The 19,833-nt window shown below is 42.2% G+C and overlaps 1 protein-coding gene across 9 annotated transcripts in view; it reads left to right on the top strand.

The window, feature by feature from the left end:
* Nucleotides 1-254: 254 nt before the first annotated feature.
* Nucleotides 255-19,833, top strand: part of WDR17 (WD repeat domain 17) — a 52,743-nt gene continuing 33,164 nt past the window's right edge. For 2 of the 9 annotated variants that reach the window (XR_013990696.1, XR_013990697.1), the window contains exons 1-4: nucleotides 7,167-7,364; nucleotides 13,317-13,445; nucleotides 15,040-15,223; nucleotides 16,180-16,410. Coding sequence is in view for 7 of the 9 variants with exons in the window: in XM_081021673.1 (XP_080877799.1) it covers nucleotides 7,299-7,364; nucleotides 13,317-13,445; nucleotides 15,040-15,223; nucleotides 16,180-16,410 (610 nt within the window). In the remaining 2 variants the exon portion in view is untranslated. The other 7 variants (XM_081021678.1, XM_081021676.1, XM_081021677.1 and 4 more) reach the window with 7 other exon arrangements.

Raw genomic sequence — 19,833 nt, 5'->3', positions numbered from 1 at the left:
TCCAAGGCCAGGCCGCCCGTGATACTGTTTGTGGGCTAAGCCTTTCCCCTCTCACCCGGCCCGTTGCCTTGGCAACCCGCCCCCCCCGCTGCCGCGACGTCCATCACGAGAACGCCACGCCCCTCCATCGAGCAGCCAGTAATCCGCGCGAAGCGAAGGGGGCGGGCCCAGCCAGTTGCCAAGGTAACGAGGTTAGCCTCCCGCCTGCGGCGGCTGCTTCTTTTCCTCCGCGGCGTCGCCGCGCTGCGCCTCTCTCGGAGCTGTCAGCGCGCGCGGAGTGCGCCTGCGTTGTCGTGCGTGCGCGGGCAAGTCCAGTAGCGCCTGCCAGCGCCGCGCCACGGGCAGGTAGGCTGCAGCAGGAGGCAGACGGGCAAGCGAGCGGAGCCGAGAGCGGGTTGGTGTGGCGAGGAGACCAACCTGTAGCCCTTGATGCAAGCCGGTTGTCTGTTCCCCAGGTGGGAAGCGGGCGGGAAAGGGGCCTCGCTGACCTTTCCTAGGTGGGGAAGGAAGCTGAGGCGTGGCTTGGCTTGGCTGTCGTGCAGCCTGGGAGCCCTTGCAGCCACGTTGCGGGAGTCCTGCCTGTGCGCTGCTGGCCTGGCCGCCTTTCCCTTTGGGATCTATTTATCTCGCAATTCGTACTTGGCTTGTGGTCCTGATTCCAACCCTTCACGCTCTTCTCTCCTGCTCATGATATTCATCTGTAGCTCTTGTGCCTCTTTCGTTTTTTAGGTTATGGAAAAATAAGTACGTTTTCTGGCAAGCGTTTCGGATTAAGATGCTTGCTCCCCCCCCCATCCAAAAAGACAGGGTGTGCTTAACTTTTTCTTTTTAAAGGGGGGCGGGATTAGAATACTTTACAGTTCCATGTTTTGTGATCCGGGTGCACGTGGGAAGTGGCTACTGCAAACAAGCATTTTTTTCAGGTAGTAATAATAGAAGCGTTTTGATTTTTCTTTTGTGTTTGTACAAGCGGGGTTTCTGACAGCGTGCCGTCACTTTAAAAAAACAACTTGTTGCATGTAGATTTGAAGGAAAAGTGTATACAGTTTTTGGTATAAAAGGGCAGGCATAGTGCTGCAATGCTTTCCCCACTTTGTACGTGTCTACAACATTCAGAGGTGTAGCTGTGTTAGGAAAAACAAATTGTCTTAGGTTGACTGTGGCATGGGCTTCCTTGGACTAGAGCCATCAGATGTAGGCTCCCATCCAGGAGACTACATACTGCAATAAATCTATTAGTTTTTAAGATGTCGCATCTACAACATTCAGTGGTTGAAATCGGAGAGATGCTGAACAATATATAGCAACAATAGAATAAGGCAAGCACTCAAATAGATCATAGAACATTCAAGCAAACTTAAAGAATGCGATGTTGTAAGCCAAGTACTGTATTGAAGAGCCAACTATCCCTTCCTCCATTCAGTTGCATGATGAAATGTGAAGGCAGTGTGAAGTGATCTCTCTATGGAACTGGGTTGTTTTAAAGACAAAAACATGGCGACATTGAAATTCTGTGCTTTTGAAAAGCTGAAAATCCCTTGCTTGCTTAATGATGGCACTGGGGGTTAGCATTATTATTCCCTTTGAATAATCCATTTGTCTAACAGTGATATCTGCCCAGAGTGTTCATTTGATTTCATGGAGAATTAAAATGCAAAATGTTTAAACATGTGGCTTACAATGAGATCAGAAAAATAAATTGGAAAGTGGAAGAAGTATGTGCAGTTTGAGTAATGATTACTTGTGTACAGATATACACATCCACAGGAGCTCCTGCTCCCCCACAACTGGCCCTGTTGGCTCTGCTCATTCTTCCCTTTCCTCCTCTATCAAACTGAACACTGGTTTCTTCTCTCTTCATCTCCTCCACTCCACCCCACTCCAATATTTTGGGCAGCTTTTAGCTTAAAAAAAAGGGTTTTAGGTATATGACATGTTCCTCTACTTAAAGGTAGATTTGGTGCCTTTTCTAAAAAGCGAGTGTATTATTATTTTTCAACTTGAAAGTGCTTGTTGTGTGTGTGTTTTAATAATAATCACAAGAGCCAGCCAACGAGCATGCTGCTCAGCCAGCTTCTTGAAGAAGGACTCGTAGCTAGGGTCTATGAAAAAAGTACATCTTACCCAAAAGGGGTGCTTGTGGATCCCCAGTAAGTTCCCCCCTCAAGCTGTGTACATTGTGCATCAAGTGCCTTTGCAAAGGACCATTAAAAAATAACTTGTGGAAGTGCTAACTAGGAAGAGAGTTTATTTGTAGCCTCATGGTGAACTGCATTCTGACACTGCTTATAATCTGTTTAAAAACTGCCTCAGAAGTACAGGTGACTAACAGTCCACATGCTAAACTTTCATGCAGCACACTATGTGGTAATCCACAGAGTTAGGACTGATGTACTGTACTGTGTATGTGCAGCAGAACTGAATAATTCAGTCCAGGAAAAATAGTGCTACATTGGACTGTAGCTGAGGAAACATGATCCAGTGTTCCCTTCCTTTAAAAAAAAGAGAAAAACTTCTTGCAGACCAAAAAACCCCCAGCACACCAGAGGAATATTCCATTAGAACCCACTAGCCAACCATTTTATAAGATTGACCATAAGGGTTAAGAAGCCTTTTTTGTTACTCAGCACTTATCCAGTGAGCCTTCCTGCTGTGTTTGGATTCCAGTTATATTAATTTCCCCTTCAACTGTTTGTTTCTCAGTTTTACTAAATAAACATGAGAGAGAAGCAACAACAGAACAGAATTTTTATAGGAAGTAATAATGCTTTCCAGTGGGATACTTGGGGTGTCCATGGGCTGGTTCTTGATGTTATTGGTAGTATGGTATTTTAGTTATGGCAATAAAGACAATGACTAGACTGAATGCCTGTAGAGAGCCTAAACAGGAATGGTTATATTTACGTATTCCTATCCTTGAAACATCACAGCTTCTTTGAAAACGTTTTCACAAAACTCTCCTTCCTTTCAGCTATTGTTTATAAACTATTCTTCTCCAACCTAGTGCTCTCCTGATGGTTTGAACTACAACTCGCATCAGCTTCAACTAGGACAGTTGTGCCTCATGTTGGATTTCATGGCTCTAGTAGCCTAATTTTTCAGTTTATGGGGAGGGTTTTTTCCCCTCCCTCTTGCTTTATTAAGAGATCTGGAGAGTACAAAAGCTTTCTATAATTTTGTGTCATTTTGGTCAGTACCATAAAGGTATTACTGAAATAAAGTTTCAGTTAGCTTCATATGGGCCTAGACTTCTTTTAACTCCTTGTATAAAATGCTAAAAGGATTTCTGTGGCAGTAGCTTCACCTTCAGATTCTGAAGTTCTGCTTACTCTGTTAAGCTCCAGGGTGCTCCTTAACACTTTTCCAGCTCTCTCCCCTGGGCCATCATCGTTTACAGTGGTGCCCCGCAAGACGAATGCCTCGCAAGACGAAAAACTCGCTAGACTAAAGGGTTTTTCGTTTTTTGAGCTGCTTCGCAAGACGATTTTCCCTATGGGCTTGCTTCGCAAGACGGAAACGTCTTGCAAGTTTGTTTCCTTTTTCTTAACACCGTTAATACAGTTGCGACTTGACTTCGAGGAGCAACTCATAGAACGCGGTGTGGTAGCCTTTTTTGAGGTTTTTAAAGACTTTGGTGATTTTTGAAGCTTTTCCAAAACTTTCCTGACACCGTGCTTCGCAAGACGAAAAAAATCGCAAGACGACAAAACTCGCGGAACGAATTAATTTCGTCTTGCGAGGCACCACTGTATATACTTGTGAGTTCTCGCACCCTAGTCCCAGTGGACTGCTGCCACATAACACTTAACTTGTTAAGCAGATTAAGCAAAACTTTTCCATAAGTATGGTATATGGTCTCAGGGGTGCCCAAACTTTTTTCAACGAGGGCCAGGTTTTTTACAATTTGACCCCCTAGTTGTTGAGTTGTTGTTTTTTTGGATTTTACCCCGGGTCATATACTGCCATGGGGGCCAGATTAAATCGAACAGAGGGCCGGATTAGGCCCCCGGAACGGACTTTGGACTAGGGGAAGTTTATGCATGCATCTTCAGAAACCTGGACTTTAAAAAGAAACTTGTTTGAATGTTAAAAACTTGTGTATACTGTAATAATGTTACAATGTCTTCACTTTATATGCAGGTCTGGATCCAGGGTTTGATTCTGCAGAGTGCATTGTGTTCTTATTGGCTTTTGCTATTAATTGAAGGCTATGTGGTTAGTGCCATGTAGAACCATAGACTTTTAAGCAAGGGTTTCTGGGGTCTGGACTGGCTCGGTCACCATGGTGACACTAATCACAGAATTAAGTAGCAATGCATTGGATGGGATTTGTGTTTATATCTCCTTTGAAGACTCCTGGGATTACTTTCAAAAGCTGGTCTAAATTTAGATCAAATCAAGAATATCCCCATTTATCTTTGTTATAAGTTTAATATTGCTCGGTTACGTTTTGTTTTAAATAAACGGCTCTAATTTCATATGTTGGAAAAAATGACCAAGACTTTCTTGTTGGAAGGGAGCAGCAATTGAGAAGTACTTGTATATTAAGCAGAAAGCCTGTGGTAGATAAATAAATATTGAAAGCATTAATAGAAATTCACTTTGATTTACTACTTCAGATGAGCCATATTGTGTATGTGGTGCTGTGGTCTAAACCACTGAACCTGTTGGACTTGCTGATTGGAAGGTCGACAGTTCAAATCCATGAGGTGGGTTGAGCTCCCATTGCTCTGTCCCAGCTTTTTCCAACCTAGCAGTTTGAAAGCATACCAGTGCAAGTAGATAAATAGGTACCACTGTGGCAGGAAGGTGTACAGCATTTCCGTGCGCTCTGGCTTATGTCACGGTGTTCCATTACGCCAGAACCGGTTTAGTCATGCTGGCCACATTGCCCAGAAAGTTGTCTGTGAACAAACGCCAGCTCCCTCGACCTGAAGGGAGATGAGTGCCACACCGCATAGTTGCCTTTGACTGGGCTTAACTGTCCAGGGGTCATTTACCTTTGTACCTTATCATGTATGCACCTTATGAGGTTGACTGAGATTGAATTTGGAGTGAGGGTGAAGTTGCTCTTTTACGGCGCAATACTATGCATTTCTATTTGAAAGTGAGCCCCTTCGAAATCAGGGGTATAGGATTGCAGCATAAGTAAGTTGCCAATCTTGCCTTCTTGGGCAAGGTTATGTAGACTGTATCCAGGCACTCTTGGAGGAAACTGATTTTCTAGATCCATTTCAATCCGGGTTTAGACCCAGTTTTGGCATAGAAACTGCTTTGGTTGCCCTATAGAATGACTTGTGTCAGGAGAGAGACAGGGGAAATGTGTCCCTTATAATTCTCCTTGAACTCACAGGCGCTTTCAGTACCATCAGCCTTGGTATCCTCCTGGAGCACCTATCCGAGTTTGGGGTGGGTGCTTTGCTGTGGTTAGTCTTTTACAGAGGTTGATGCTTGGGGACTGCTCTTCGGGCCTGTGGATTCTTCAATGTGGGGGTTCCTCAGGGTTCAGTTTTATCCCCTGTGCTGTTTAACATCTACATGAAACCGCTGAGTGGGGTCATCTGGAGCTTTGGAGTACGTTGTCAACAATATGCTGAAGACACACAGATCTGCTTCCAATCTTGGAATTAGTCTCTCTCCCCCCCCCCCCCCCCAATTTTAGTTGAGTGGACATTTGAAGGGGAAGATTAAGCTTCCTTCTCACACCTGTCTGCTCTTTAAAAAAAATAAAAAATGCCACATACTTTTAAAAAAATTATGTGGTTGAAAGCATCACAATGATGCGAATTTCAGACAACTTATGGTTGCTTGCATGTCACCGTTCGAAAAGAAAAGAAAAGAAATGCAATGTTGGACATCCATTGGATCTTAGCTCGATCACTGGCCCCGATGTTACAGAGGACTGACTGGCCTCAACTGGAAGTTGGACATTTAACGTCACCTATCCCATGCTCTGGAACACTATTCCAGCAAAGATTTGTCCGGCATCCTTGCTTTTAACTTTCAGGCATCACTTCAAGACATTATTTTTGCCCACAAACGTTTGCAGGTGTTTTGTGTGTGCGTGGGGGTGTCTCTCACCAATCACCTTAATGATTATATGCGTTTCAAATTTAATTTCATTTTTTAAAATGGTATTCTGTGTTTTAGCAGTGTACACCAGCTTGATATTTTATGATATGGTAATAGTTAAATACTTCTATAAATAAATACAGTGGATGCTCGGGTTGTGAACATGATCCATGCGGGATCCGTGCGCGTCTGTGCATTCATCGCAAAGCGCGATCGCTGAAACCCGGAAGTAACCCGTTCCTGTACGTCCGGGTTTTGGCGGTCCGTAACCTGAAAAAACACAACCTGAAGCATCTGTTACCCGAGGTATGACTGTATGGGCCACTGGATTGATTGCACACAGAGGCATCTTGCCCATAGAGGCCGGGGTGCCAAGTTCTGGAGGGCTCCAGGGAAGAGGCAGAGGCTGGACGCATCGCCTCCTGGCATCAGCTCGTTGCCCTTGCCCGCCTCCGCCATGCCGCTCCGAAGCAGCACCGCGCCTGGAGCCTCTACCTACCGTGGCCACTGTGGCACAGGCACCAGTGAATAGGCGGAGGCTGGGCGTGGCGCCTCCGGGCACCAGCTTGCCACCCTCGCCCGCCTCGCTAAAGCAGTGCCGTGCCCGGAGCCTCCGCCTCTTTCCCACCAAAGGAGCCGCCCTCCAGCCACTGCCTGCCTCCTCCAGCCCTGCAATGCTGCCGGCAGTGCCATAAAAAGCTCAGCAACTCTGGAAAACGGGGGGGAGGGGCGCCGGAGGGATCTTTGCACTACGGCACCGGATATACTTAAGATTGTCCTGATTGCACAGTGTTCATTGAGATTTAATTTCCAACATGCTATCACTGCATTAGTGCTTAGGCTGCAGTCTTATGCAAACTAACTTGGGATGGGAGTGAATCCCATTGAACTAAGAGAGACAGTCTATGTTGTTTTCTATAGCCCGAAAGATAATAAACTTCAATATAATAATATAGTAATGGTTTTGTGTGTGTCCCCCCCCCCATCCTAAGTTGTTCTCCTTTCCTTGTTTGGATCTCATACCATATATGGATCTTATTTGTGCTTGAATCTTTTAAAAATGTTTTCTATGAAATAGTCATAGTCAAACTTGCTTTTATAGATGAGTTGATTTCACAGAGCATTGGGCTCATCTCTGTGTAGTCTCAGAAATTTCCACACAGAATCCATATTGCCTTAGCATTATTCAAGGGCTTAGTTACCATATCCTACATTTCAAGTATACAATGGCTTGGATGAGTTGTATTTCGTATTGGTTTGATGAAGACGATTGGTATGATGGACAGCAAAGAGTAAGATCCTTTCTTTTCTAGAAATAACTGCTTTGTATTGAATCTCACTGAATCTTTCTGCAGCATATTGCCTGTTGTTTATAGCATTTATACTTCGCACTGCAGTGCAGTGATTGAATCAGAAATATTTATTTGATGGGTGAAATTAAAATTAATCATGTAATGCAATGTTTTACAATAACAATTTGATGTTTGGAGCTAAAGGTAAGCTGTCACTTTGCAAACAGTGGTATCTGGTTGGGGTTCTGTGCTTAAAATACAATATACTGCAAAATGTTTATTTTACTGAATTGGAAGAAATTGATGCAATAGCTATCAAGGTGGGAAATAATTAAGAAGCGATTAATAGATATAAAGCCAGTTTTACTAAATGCAGCATTGAATTTTACTCAGTGTTTTTTGAAGACTGGTGTAGGCATTAACAGTATTTTGCAATAAGAAACAGGGTTGCTATGGTGATCTTTGTATGATGTTTGGGGGGGGAATTTAAAGATATCGAACAACTGCTTAGGAAATTATAATTTTCTATGGGTTTAAGAGAGAGTAGAGGGAGTGGAAAAGTCTGGATTTTGGTGCACTGGTTGTAAGTTGCATGAAATACATCACAGTGCACAAATGCAGCTGCATAGATCCTCTTTGTTGTTATGATCAACATCTTGCAGCAGTGCAGTTTTAAAAATGGTACAGCAGGATAAAAAGATCAGTTCAATATTGTATTTTTAAAAAATCATAGCAAGTTATAACTATGTCTAAAAGAAATAATATGAACAGAGTTTATTAATTAAATATCTTTCATATCCTGCTTTTTCTGGGTAGAGCTCAAGGCTGTGTTCATACGGTTTCTACGCCATCTTCCATTCAGATACTTCTGAGACCCAGATCTGATTACATTCTGCAAGGTTGTAGCATCATGTGGCTTCAAACCTGAGAAGCTGAATGAACATAGTTTAGCACAAGAGAACAAAACAAAGGAAGATGCACTGACAATACAAACATACAAATATGGATGCCATAATTTGTGATGAGTCAGGCAGATGGATCTTTTGTGAATAATATGTATGTACACATATACATAGGGACGCGGGTGGCGCTGTGGGTAAAACCTCAGCGCCTAGGACTTGCCGATCGCATGGTCGGCGGTTTGAATCCCCGCGGCGGGGTGAGCTCCTGTTGTTCGGTCCCAGCTCCTGCCCACCTAGCAGTTCGAAAGCACGTCCAAGTGGAAGTAGATAAATAGGTACCGCTTTATAGCGGGAAGGTAAACGGCGTTCCGTGTGCTGCTCTGGTGCCGGTTCGCCAGAGCAGCTTCGTCTCGCTGGCCACGTGACCCGGAAGTGTCTAGAGTGAGATGAGCGCACAACCCTAGAGTCTGTCAAGACTGGCCCGTACGGGCAGGGGTACCTTTACCTTTACACATATACATGCATGCTGCAGGTGCATGTATATACACTATGCATTACTCACATAGGAGTCACAGGGACATGACAGAGGGATGGAGTCTCTTTTCTTGTAACTTCTTGTGTGCGTAGTTGTATTAAGGGTTGTCACCTGATTAAAGAAATAAGTATTTATGAAAACTGCAGATGATATTTTACCTTGTGTTTGAGAGCTGGGTGGGTGCCTCCTTAAAGATGGCTCCCCCCTACACACAGCAGATAACAACATTGCTTGGCTAAAATGAATGTCCTGCAGAAATTAATAAATGGCATTATATATGACATTTCAGTGTTTTCTCATTTGTGCACACACAAATGGTTGGAAACAGAAAGACAGCATGCATTGGATATGACTGGCAATAAGTTGATTAATTAATGTATTTATACCCACTTTTTTCTCCAAGGAGCTCAAGGTGGTGTACATGGTTGTCCCACCAGTGGTAGTCCTTGGAATCTCAAATTTCAGCAGTGCCTTGTGGAATGCCCAAATTTGGTACCCCCCCCCCCCGCCTCTCGCCTTCCATTTTACAGCATAGTTGTGGAAGCCCTGAGGCTCCATGCCCAGTGTGACCTAACTGGTCGTGTTCCCCTAAATCTGCCTCTGCTCCCACTCTTCAAATGATCCCCGCAACAACCCTGTGAAATAGGTTAAGCTGAGAGGCAGTGGCTTGCCCAAGGGCACCCCTTGAGCTTAATGCTGAGTGGGGATTCGAACACTGGTCCCCCAGGTCCTACACCACACTGGCTCTCTTACTTATACACAATGATAAGGTATTATCATGAAGTTAGAGCCAATACTGAGAACACAAGAGCTGGAACAGGAAGACTTCAGGAAAATGCACACTTGCATATTAACATAGTACCTCTTCGAGAGCTGTAGTTGCCAGGCTACTGACATTGCTGTGTCGTGTGTGTAGTGCTACACCATGCTTGGACTGCTCTCCAGCATCTTTTAGTAGCAGTATTATTTCGTTAACAACATCAGGATTTAATTTCCTCAGCCGTCGTGTAAAGCAGTTTCACATTATAGACAGAAAGAGGCTGCATATTTGGAATCTGCAGGGCTTTGGAACGGACATGGAAATCCTTAAATGGCTTGCAGAAAATGACATCTCTGTTAAGGTAGGGGTAACCGAGTCATTCAGCTTTCTCAAGCCAGCCCATTTTATTAAAAACATACTCATGTTCAAAGAGATCTAGAACAAATAGTCCTTCAATTTTATCACTTTTCTATATTTAGAAACGAGGAAGGGCTTAAAATATTGCTCTTGATGTAACTGGCTGGGAGAAAGGTCTCTCTCCCTTCCCCTTCGTTGTAGCTTTGGTAACCATAGTCATCAATTTTTACAATATTTTATGATGTAAAATACGAGTGTAGCAAAATGTTTTTGTGTCACCTGTGTCTTGAGTAGCTGAGACTTATTTGGCAAGGCTGATTTTATGCATTCCTACTCTTGAAGAGGTTTAACTTTTCTTTTTCTTAGAGTTGCTTTCAGTTTGTGGTGAATATGCTTCTCTGTGACTGATTTAAATTACTGAGGAAGTCAGTTACCGTATTTTTCACTCTATAAGACGCACCAGACCACAAGACGCACCTAGTTTTTGGAGGAGGAAAACAAGAAAAAATATATTCTGAATCTCAGAAGCCAGAACAGCAAGAGGGATAGCTGCACAGTGAAAGCAGCAATCCCTCTTGCTGTTCTGGCTTCTGGGATAGCTGCGCAGCCTGCATTCGCTCCATAAGACGCACACACATTTCCCCTTACTTTTTAGGAGGGAAAAAGTGAGTCTTATAGAGCAAAACATACGGTAGTTCTGGTTTGGATGCATAATGTTGACTAGTGGTTCAAGTCTTTGCACAATTGATTTTAGAATACAGTGGTACCTCGGGTTAAGTACTTAATTCGTTCCGGAGGTCTGTTCTTAACCTGAAACTGTTCTTAACCTGAAGCACCACTTTAACTAATAGGGCCTCCTGCTGCTGCTGGAGCACGATTTCTGTTCTCATCCTGAAGCAAAATTCTTAACCCAAGGTACTATTTCTGGGTTAGTGGAGTCTGTAACCTGAAGTGTATGTAACCTGAAGCGTATGTAACCCAAGGTACCACTGTATTACTGAGGTAGAAATTAAAAAAAATTAAAATCCACATTGCAAGAATTTTTGGAATATTATCAGGTTTTCCAAAATGTGAGTTTTCCATGCAGAGCCTTCTGGCTTCTGAGGATCAGAAACTACATCAAAATGGTGAATAGACAACTTGAGGAAAACTGCAATTGCTTGGTCCTCTTTGAAGCAATGTGGGTGTCTGAAATCAGCTGAATAAGGCTGGTAGTGACAACAAAGTGGAATGGTAGAGGATCCCATTAGGTTTTCTAAGGAAGAGCAGTTTGCATGTAGGATGTTAGTAATGAGTTTTCATCCTATAGATAGGGATTCTAATAAAGTGGCTGAAAGAAGATAGGGATTTACATAAAATTTGTGTATGCTAAATGCAAATTCAGAAATAATTACTCTTATTTAAATAGAAATAAGAGACATCTCTTCATTGTGGCAGAAAACTATGACCTTTACCTGCTGAGTCTGCTGTGCATGTGCTAACTCATGGGTAGGCAAACTAAGGCCCGGGGTCCGGATCCAGCCCAATCACCTTCTAAATCCAGCCTGCAGGCGGTCCGGGAATCAGCGTGTTTTTATATGAGTAGAATGTGTCCTTTTATTTAAAATGCATCTCTGGGATATTTCTGGGGCCTGCCTGGTGTTTTTACATGAGTAAATGGTGTGCTTTTATTTAAAATGCATCTCTGGGTTATTTGTGGGGAATAGGAATTCGTTCATCCCCCCCCCAACAAAAAATATAGTCTGGCCCCCCACAAGGTCTGAGGGACAGTGGACCGGCCCCCTGCTAAAAAAGTTTGCTGACCCCTGAATCATGGGCAGTTTCAAGGGTTTATCTTTAAACTGGATCCGAATGGGAAGGTCCTTCAAATAGAGGACTGTCCTCTGTAAAGTAGGACCATCCTATCTATAGGTGGAAGCTGGGCATAGTCGGGCATTTACCGGACTGTGTATATAGGGATAAAATAATGAATGCGCTTCCTTGTGTGAATGTGTCGTTTTCCTGTCCACCTGTTTATTCAGCATCATGCTCTAACCAACTGAGCTAACCAAAACTCTCATTTTTCTAAAGAAAGATCAGATAGATACTATGATCAAATAAATGCAGTGCAGTCCAAGTTTTTTGCAGTTCTCCATAGTGAAGGGGACCTCACTGGCCTCGGATTCCCAACATGTATGTTTTTTAGAATCCACCCTATTCACGTTACTGTAATTTGTTTTTAATACTACATTTTAAATAGTTGTTACCCGCCTGCTGGTAAAAGACGGGTAATAAATTTAATAATAATACCAAAGAATAACACCTGCGCAAGTCCTAGATGCGCCTTCCTGCAAAGTGGCATTTTGGAGTGATGAAACTTGACTAGCCAGGTTCTGACAGCCTGAAATGTTCCATTATCAAGAAAGAAGCTGCTTCACTGGCTCAGTGATTATTGATCTGCCCAAAGCCAGGATGCAGTGCCTCTCCATCTTGGCATCCCTGCTGGGTAACAGGCAAGTGAGCGGCTGCTGCTGTATACTCATCCATCCTGCACTTTAGGCATAATTTCTTCATATCATCTTGGGATTTCCTTCAGGCTTTTCATAAACAAAAATTCTTTCCCCTAGTCAGTCATTTCTTCCTCAGGTGGCCAGGGCAGAGGAGTTATTTCATGCATTTAAATCCAGTTTTCTAAACAATTTCTATTTGTCCAAATTGAATAAACACACTTCAGTAGACTCTTACCCCGTGTACATTTAGTTGAGGCAGATGGAAAATGTCAGTACAGAAGGAAAACCATCTCTCTCTCTCCATCTTCCTCCCACTACTTCATTTGAAGCAGCCCAGACTCAGCAGCTCGTTTTCAGCATTTAGTATCTAAGAACCCAGCCAATCAGTTAATGGATATGAGCAGTGCTATTTTTCTAGAAAAATAGGTACCAGAATTCACCACGAACGCTTCCCTTGCTCTCTTATAATGGCAGTGGTGTCTACCTGAGAAGTGCTGAAAATGAGTTCTTGTGAGTTCCTCCTGGAAAAAAAGCCCTAGGTGTGAAGTGGGGAAAGAGCTGGGTACAAATATATACATAGTTATCACAATGTTAATTTTAATGATGTAATCAGAAAATTAGACCAAATGTGCAAGTTTCAACGGAACTGTAATATGTATTGGAATTAATGAGTGAAGTTTGTATGAGAACTGGCCTTTGCAGATTGCACCTATGCAAAGTCTCCATTCACCTGTCCCAAAGACCAATTAAAGAATCTGAGCTTATTTAATCACAAGGATATTTGCGTGGTTTTATTCAAGATTCTGTCTTCTTGCTTTACAGCTATATTTTTCCTAGTTCTCCAGACTGTTCTACATCAAAGTGCTGAATAAAACATCACTTAAATTATTCTGTTTCTCTGTTTTCCAGGCAAAAATGGCACAGGTTAAGCAAGTGGGCTTATTAGCTGCTGGGTGTCAGCCATGGAATAAAGACGTCTGTGCTGCGAGCGGAGATAGATTTGCCTATTGTGCAACTCTTGCTATTTATATATATCAGGTGAGATGGATTTTTAGATTTCTCTGTGAATATTTTTCTTTCCTGCTACACAGTAATGTTTCTTAGTAAGTGTTGCCGCAGGATTAAACAGATCTTACTTTATTTATTTATTTTAAAACAAAATCTAACTACATATAATGTTCCTTTTTAGGGAAATTTTAAATTTTTATTCTGTTAGCGGTTCATTAGTTCAGGACCAGAGGAACCAAGCTGGAGTGACTTGGAATCTGGGGTACAGATACGGCATACTGCTCTCTATCAGAACTGTTATATATTTCAAAAGCTGTAACTTAGGCCAAAAAGTCATGTGTCTCGATGTAGCAAAGGGGTTGCATATAAAACAGTAGCCCCAGATACAGATGTCCATTTATGTCTGCTTCAACAGATAAATCTGACAAGTTTCGCTGAGAGCCTATGTGAACATTGCAATTACGGTACACACAGGGGTGGATTTCGGTAATCTTTTTTAATATGGTGCCCTGTACAATTTCAAAATTTGGCATCCCCAAATGGATGGTTTCAATTATGGATCTTCTGAGTTTTGTGCCCCCTCAGCTCAGTGCCATGTGCGGGGGAACTGAGTGCTAGGTACACATCTCCAATCAGATGTGCATCCACAATCACTCCATGCATGATTCCCAATCCCATTTCGTCCTCTTGAATTTCATTAATTTCCCCAGCCTGCCTTAGGACTCCCAAATTGTTGTTTAAACTCTCACAATATTTTTTTTTTAAAAGGTAGGCACAAGAGCTGTTTAAGGAAAACTGTTACCTCTATGCATCAGGTTTCCATCTTGGATTTCCCTTCAAGCTGTTGCCTTCTCTTGCTGTCAAAACTGCAAAACATTGCATATGCCCACCAGATGTGCGTACATGTGCCCCTTCTTAATCCAGGCTCATAGCTTTAAGAGATTCATTCTTTTTTGGGAAACATTTCTTCAGGAACCTAATACTTCTGTAGACATACTAGTAGTTTTATAATATATCTTCATGTGTGCAATTAAAGTGCGTGCTGTTTAAAGGCAGAAACCTTGGGCTGTATCCAGTGCTAGTGCTGCTCAGCAGACCCATTGCTGTTAACGGACGTAACTAACTTATGTCCATTAATTTCAGTGGATCTATTCTGAGTGGAACTTAGTTGGCTACAACTCTTGGAACTTAAGGTAAGCCAACTTAAGGAAGTCAATGAAAGGAAAGTTTCTCATTCCCCTCTCTCCCTTGCAGCTCATGTGCCCCCTGAAACAACTGTCTTGAGGGTTTGTGGACCCTTTTAGACTCTTCTGGGATGGCGCTGCTGGGGCAAGGGAATATTGACGAGACTTGGGTATATCTCTGCCTGATTTGTGGTGATTTCCCCCCCTCCACTAGCCACCTTTACTTCTCCTGTGGTGTTAAAGGTCTCTCTCTCTCTCTCCCAACCCTTCCTTACATCCTTCTGAATAAGATTGTGGGATGCAACCTAGTGGCTCTTAAGCTTCTGTCATACATAAAATGCATGTGTAATTAGTTTTCAATGTTTCTCAAAGTAGCAAGATCCACATACTGTCTTTTGAGGTATATTTACATTTAATTTTAAATCTGTGTAACCTTTTAGCTGGATCATCGGTACAATGAGTTCAAACTGTGGGCAATTATGTCTGAGCACAAGAAGACCATCACAGCCGTTTCCTGGTGTCCCCATAACCACGACCTGTTTGCAAGTGCAAGCGCAGATAATTTGGTAATAGTTTGGAATGTGGCTGAACAAAAAGTTACTGCAAAACTTGATGGTACAAAAGGTAAGCGAGAAATTTGAGTCTAATGACATTTATTAATAGCAAAATGAAGCCACCAAAGGCTGAATCCAGAAGTGCTGTTCTGTCAATTGAAGACAGCCAAGGCTCCCACAAGCAGAAGAATGTGTGTGTGTGTGTGTGTTTTACTGATTTTCCACTTTAGTTCCCTATACATGCAATCTGTGGGGGGTGGGGTGCATCCGGAATAGAATGGGAGGTGGTGCAGGGGAGGGGAGAAGGAATTGGTGAACATCACCTTGCCCCTCTTGACATGCACACCATTTCAGTTCACAGGAGCCTAAGTGTGGGCATGATAGTTTTGCTAGGATGACACAAAAAACAAATACAGTCAGTTTCCCAGACAACAGCTTGAAACTACAAACCTCTCTTCTGTTATCCTACTATAGAAAAGAGGGAGATTGCTGCGGTGAAAACAGTTGGCTCTGCTTGATCATTACTATGAATTAGAGTAGAAAAGGCGCCAGTTAAGGTATTTTAATTTGGATTATGTGTATGTATATTTAAGGGTGGACCCTTAGCCAATTCCGCCGTTAATGCTTTGCCAGCAGTCTGCTTCAGGATGTTTCCTATGGAGGGAACAGATTACATTTGAATGGAAATTCCCTGTGTTTTGTTCAGGAAAGATCCATAACCAAATAGCAGCTCTTCCTTTAAAAGAAAAATAAAAACCATGTGACCTTTCCATTCCAGTGTAATAACTTCCTTATGTGTTTCTCCAGAGAAATTCTTCCTTTGAAGAGGAAAAAAATACATTAGAACCAGCACGCATTCTCTTTGTGTTTTTAATCTCAAGGCTGAAATGTGTTCATAGAGTGAATATTCAGACTGAGAGATGAATGTTATTTGAGTTGCCTGTTTGTTTAAATTCAGTATCACACTATTAGAGATGTGGCACCAAATATTTTTTTAGATTCTTAGATTATGTTTTTATTTTTCAGGAATTCCTGCATCTCTTAGTTGGTGTTGGAATGCAGGTGATGCGGTTGCTTTTGTCTCCCATAGAGGACCCTTGTATATCTGGACAATTTCAGGACCCGACAGTGGTGTAACAGTACATAAAGACGCTCACAGTTTTTTGTCAGACATTTGCCTGTTTAGATGGCATCCCAAGAAAAAGGGGAAAGTAGTATTTGGACACACTGATGGAAGTCTTTCTATTTTTCAGCCAGGTAAGGGTCTATTTTATAACATATGCATGTTTTGATACATGGTGAAGAAAACCATTGTTTTGAGAAAACTAGACACTTGTTTTTCACGGATTCTCTCCCCTCCCGCCATTGCATTGCTAATGGAAGGGAGTGGAAATCTCAGCACAAGATTGATTTTAGATTAACAAGGCATCATAATTTATTACTACATAATAAGCACATTCTTGGAATACAGCGGCCTTGTTTGCAAATCGCAGTAAGCCAAACTGTGTCTTCCTGGGACCATGCAAAGTGGAGAGGAACTCACACTCATTTTGCTGCTACCAGGTCCTTTTAGTCTTGGCTACAGATCATGGTTAAGGAGGGGAGAGCTTAACTGCAGCTTCATGCTCAGATGATACGCAATCCCTCTGCTAAAAGGACCAGGGAAGAGGGAAGTAGGTGTGAGCATCAGTTCATAAGCCAGCATGTTTGCCGGGTACCAATATGCCATAGTTTGGTTCACCATGCAAACAAGGTCTGTAAATGTTTGTTAACAACAGGCTAATAAAATAAAAATATATACCTAATCATACATAGATGGGAATGACTAAGAATTCTGACTATAGGAGCCAACCCCTAGGAGCTATGGGGTCTTTGCCCCCCCAATAAAATATTTGAAGGGGCTGCCCCCCCCAAGTTGATGGGCATTGCCATTCAAATGGTGTGCATGCACCACATCGTGTGCTTGATTATGCAGGGCGGGACCTACCTGGGCCGCCTAATATTTTATTCAAGTTGGTACCCCTGACTCTGACATCCACTTTATACCTTTTGCTTGATACATTAGTTTCCCATGTGGAAGAAAAGGTAGATATGGTGCATCATGAGGTCATAAACTGGCAGTCAGTAAGCATGGTATATTATAACTTCTCAAAACAGAGATGTTTCTGGAGAGTGGCAGTCAGAACAAAAAGACTGATTGTCAGTACTTTGGATATATCTTTATATAGCTACAAGTGTAGGCATGTGGCTTCTATAGGTTTGCTTAGATGAATGAAGCCAGTCTCTGCAAGACCATATTCATTTTCATATTGCTATAGCAACTGCTGCAGTTCTGTGTCAGTTCTCATTTTCAGAAGGAGGGATCTTTTTGATTTGTTTTTCATTCTGTTCAGTGTTGGCAGTTTAGAACCAAGCTTGTCAGAGTAGAAATTCAATCTGCACTTGGACACGTCACAGTAAAGAGAGCTATCACGAGCCATTTTGTTCAGATTTCTTATTTTTAGCCATTTGCCCCACCTTAGACCAATTTAGAAAAAGACACATGATAACATGAATTCATTAATGAGTTAATTTCTGTGGAGAATGTTCTGGATGCAACAATTTTCTTTTCAATTGCAGGTTTAAAAATACAAGCACACAGTCACATCTCACTTGCTCACCTCCATGTACTAGAATTGTTGAGCCTTTGCTAAAATTGGATGAACCAATCAGTTCTGTTCAGTATAAATTTGGAACATTTGTATGTTAGAATGCCTCTGTGTAATCTGCATCCTACAGGGAAGCAGAAGCATGCAGTTTCCTTTTTCTTCTTTATGATGGAATCAAAGACTCCTGGTGTATTTTTTATGCCAAAGATATGCATGGGCTCAACTTCTACCCACACACTAGCTCTGAGGAAAAATGGATGCTTACTATAACTAAAAGATTAAAAACATCATGTTGAAGAGATGACCCTTAGTTTCTGATTTGTTAGAATGCATCCAGGCATTGCTCGTAATATGTGTATCATACCACATTTGGGGTTCTCTTCCTAAGATCCTTCAGTTACCCCCAATCCAGAGCTCTGGATGAATCTCAAGATGTACATGAAACACTTTAAGCAGGCTGCCTTGTTCACTTTCTTGCTTCATGAACATGACAGGATAGACATGAAAGTGTTTGTTGCTTCCATTGAAATTAATGGGGCATTTAGAGGCTGGGGGATGCTATCTGTGCATTAAAGTTCGTACACTTGCTTTGTTTTGCAAGGATGCCTGTCTCTAATGAAAGCTTTGAGAAGTTCAGGCAAGTGCATGCCGTTCACAAGAAGCTGCTGCAGAATTCCATCTCTTGATATTGCAGTCGAATTTGAACCCGCAGTCTTTAACAAGACATTAGTAGGAAATTATAGTGAATGGTCTTCTTTCTTACAAAGTGCTGTTTTGCCCTCCAGAAAAGCACTGAACACCTTCCGTGCTGTAATTTAAGGCTGAGTCATTATTGAGTAACTAGCACGATGCAACAATGACTTTTAATTGTTAGCATTTAGTGTCTTACCCAGTGCATTCACTTTATTTTCAACTAATTAGCTCTCTCTAGCTACTAGTAACACAGTGGAGGCACACAACAAAAAAGAGTGCAGATATGTGAAAGTTTAACTTAAAGATTGGTGTTCATTCAAATGTAAAAATAAATAAATCTGCAGAAGTCATTCTGGTTTCCTGGCATGTGTGCTTGCCAATAAGTCCCACTGCATCTAGTAGAGCGTACCCCATTCTAAGGATCTCTGCCAGCAGTAGCCAGTATAATCCCTCCAAATAAGGCGTTTCAGAAGTGGAACTCTGCTAAGCAAATATCCATTGGAGTCTAAGCTAGCCCAGCAAGCCTCAAGTTGCAGTGGGAGGCTTGAGTCTTCCCTGGAATTGGCATAGCAATAAAAAAAAACCCCACTGCTTTCCCAACCAATATGTGCAACAGGGCTGCGGATTCTGGCAGCAACTCTGCAGTTCCTTTAGGTCCTATTGCTATCCAGCTGGGGTTATGGTTGTACCCTAAGCCTATAAGAAACAATTCTATTCAAAGCTGCACAAAGGCCAAAACCAGAAAAGGCTAGTTTAGGTAAATGCCACGATGAAGAGTTCTAATCAGGGAGAAGTGCAGTCTCCCAAAAGATTAAGCAGAATTGTTACAAAAGGTATGTGGAAAATTCAGGACAGAAAAAACCCAACCCCGTGTAAAATTAGTTCAAGCAGCAAAAATGAAATCTAAAAACAAAAGTTTTGCTTTCTCTTGTGTTCCACAGAAGAGGTAAGTTACTACAGAAAATGGTATTGGGGTGAAACTGCTTGCTAAGATGGAGAATAGTGAAGAAACATGGAATAACATGAAAGCTTTTCAACCCTCCAACATTCCAATCCCCTTTACTACTTGCTGATTGGTTCTACTCTTCTCCATCTCATTTGTTTAGAACAGAATTTTATTTATGAACTGGTAAATGGTAGGTCCGGAGTCACACCACTTGAGTGTCCATGATAAAGCTTTCCTTTTTCTTGGGGCACCTGATGTGATCCTCGGGTCTTATAAGATGCATTCTGGGCCAGAACCATAGGAAATATCCAAACTTTTGACCTGGTCACCTTGGCAAAAATGTGTCTGTCTTTCCCCTCCTTTATCTATCCTATCTCTTAATTCAGAATCCAG

Source organism: Podarcis pityusensis, assembly GCF_964106645.2.
Source record: "Podarcis pityusensis genome assembly, chromosome: 9".
NCBI lineage: Eukaryota > Metazoa > Chordata > Lepidosauria > Squamata > Lacertidae > Podarcis > Podarcis pityusensis.
The sequence above is the reverse complement of the archived record's forward strand: the minus strand, read 5'-3'. Positions and strand labels throughout refer to the sequence as shown.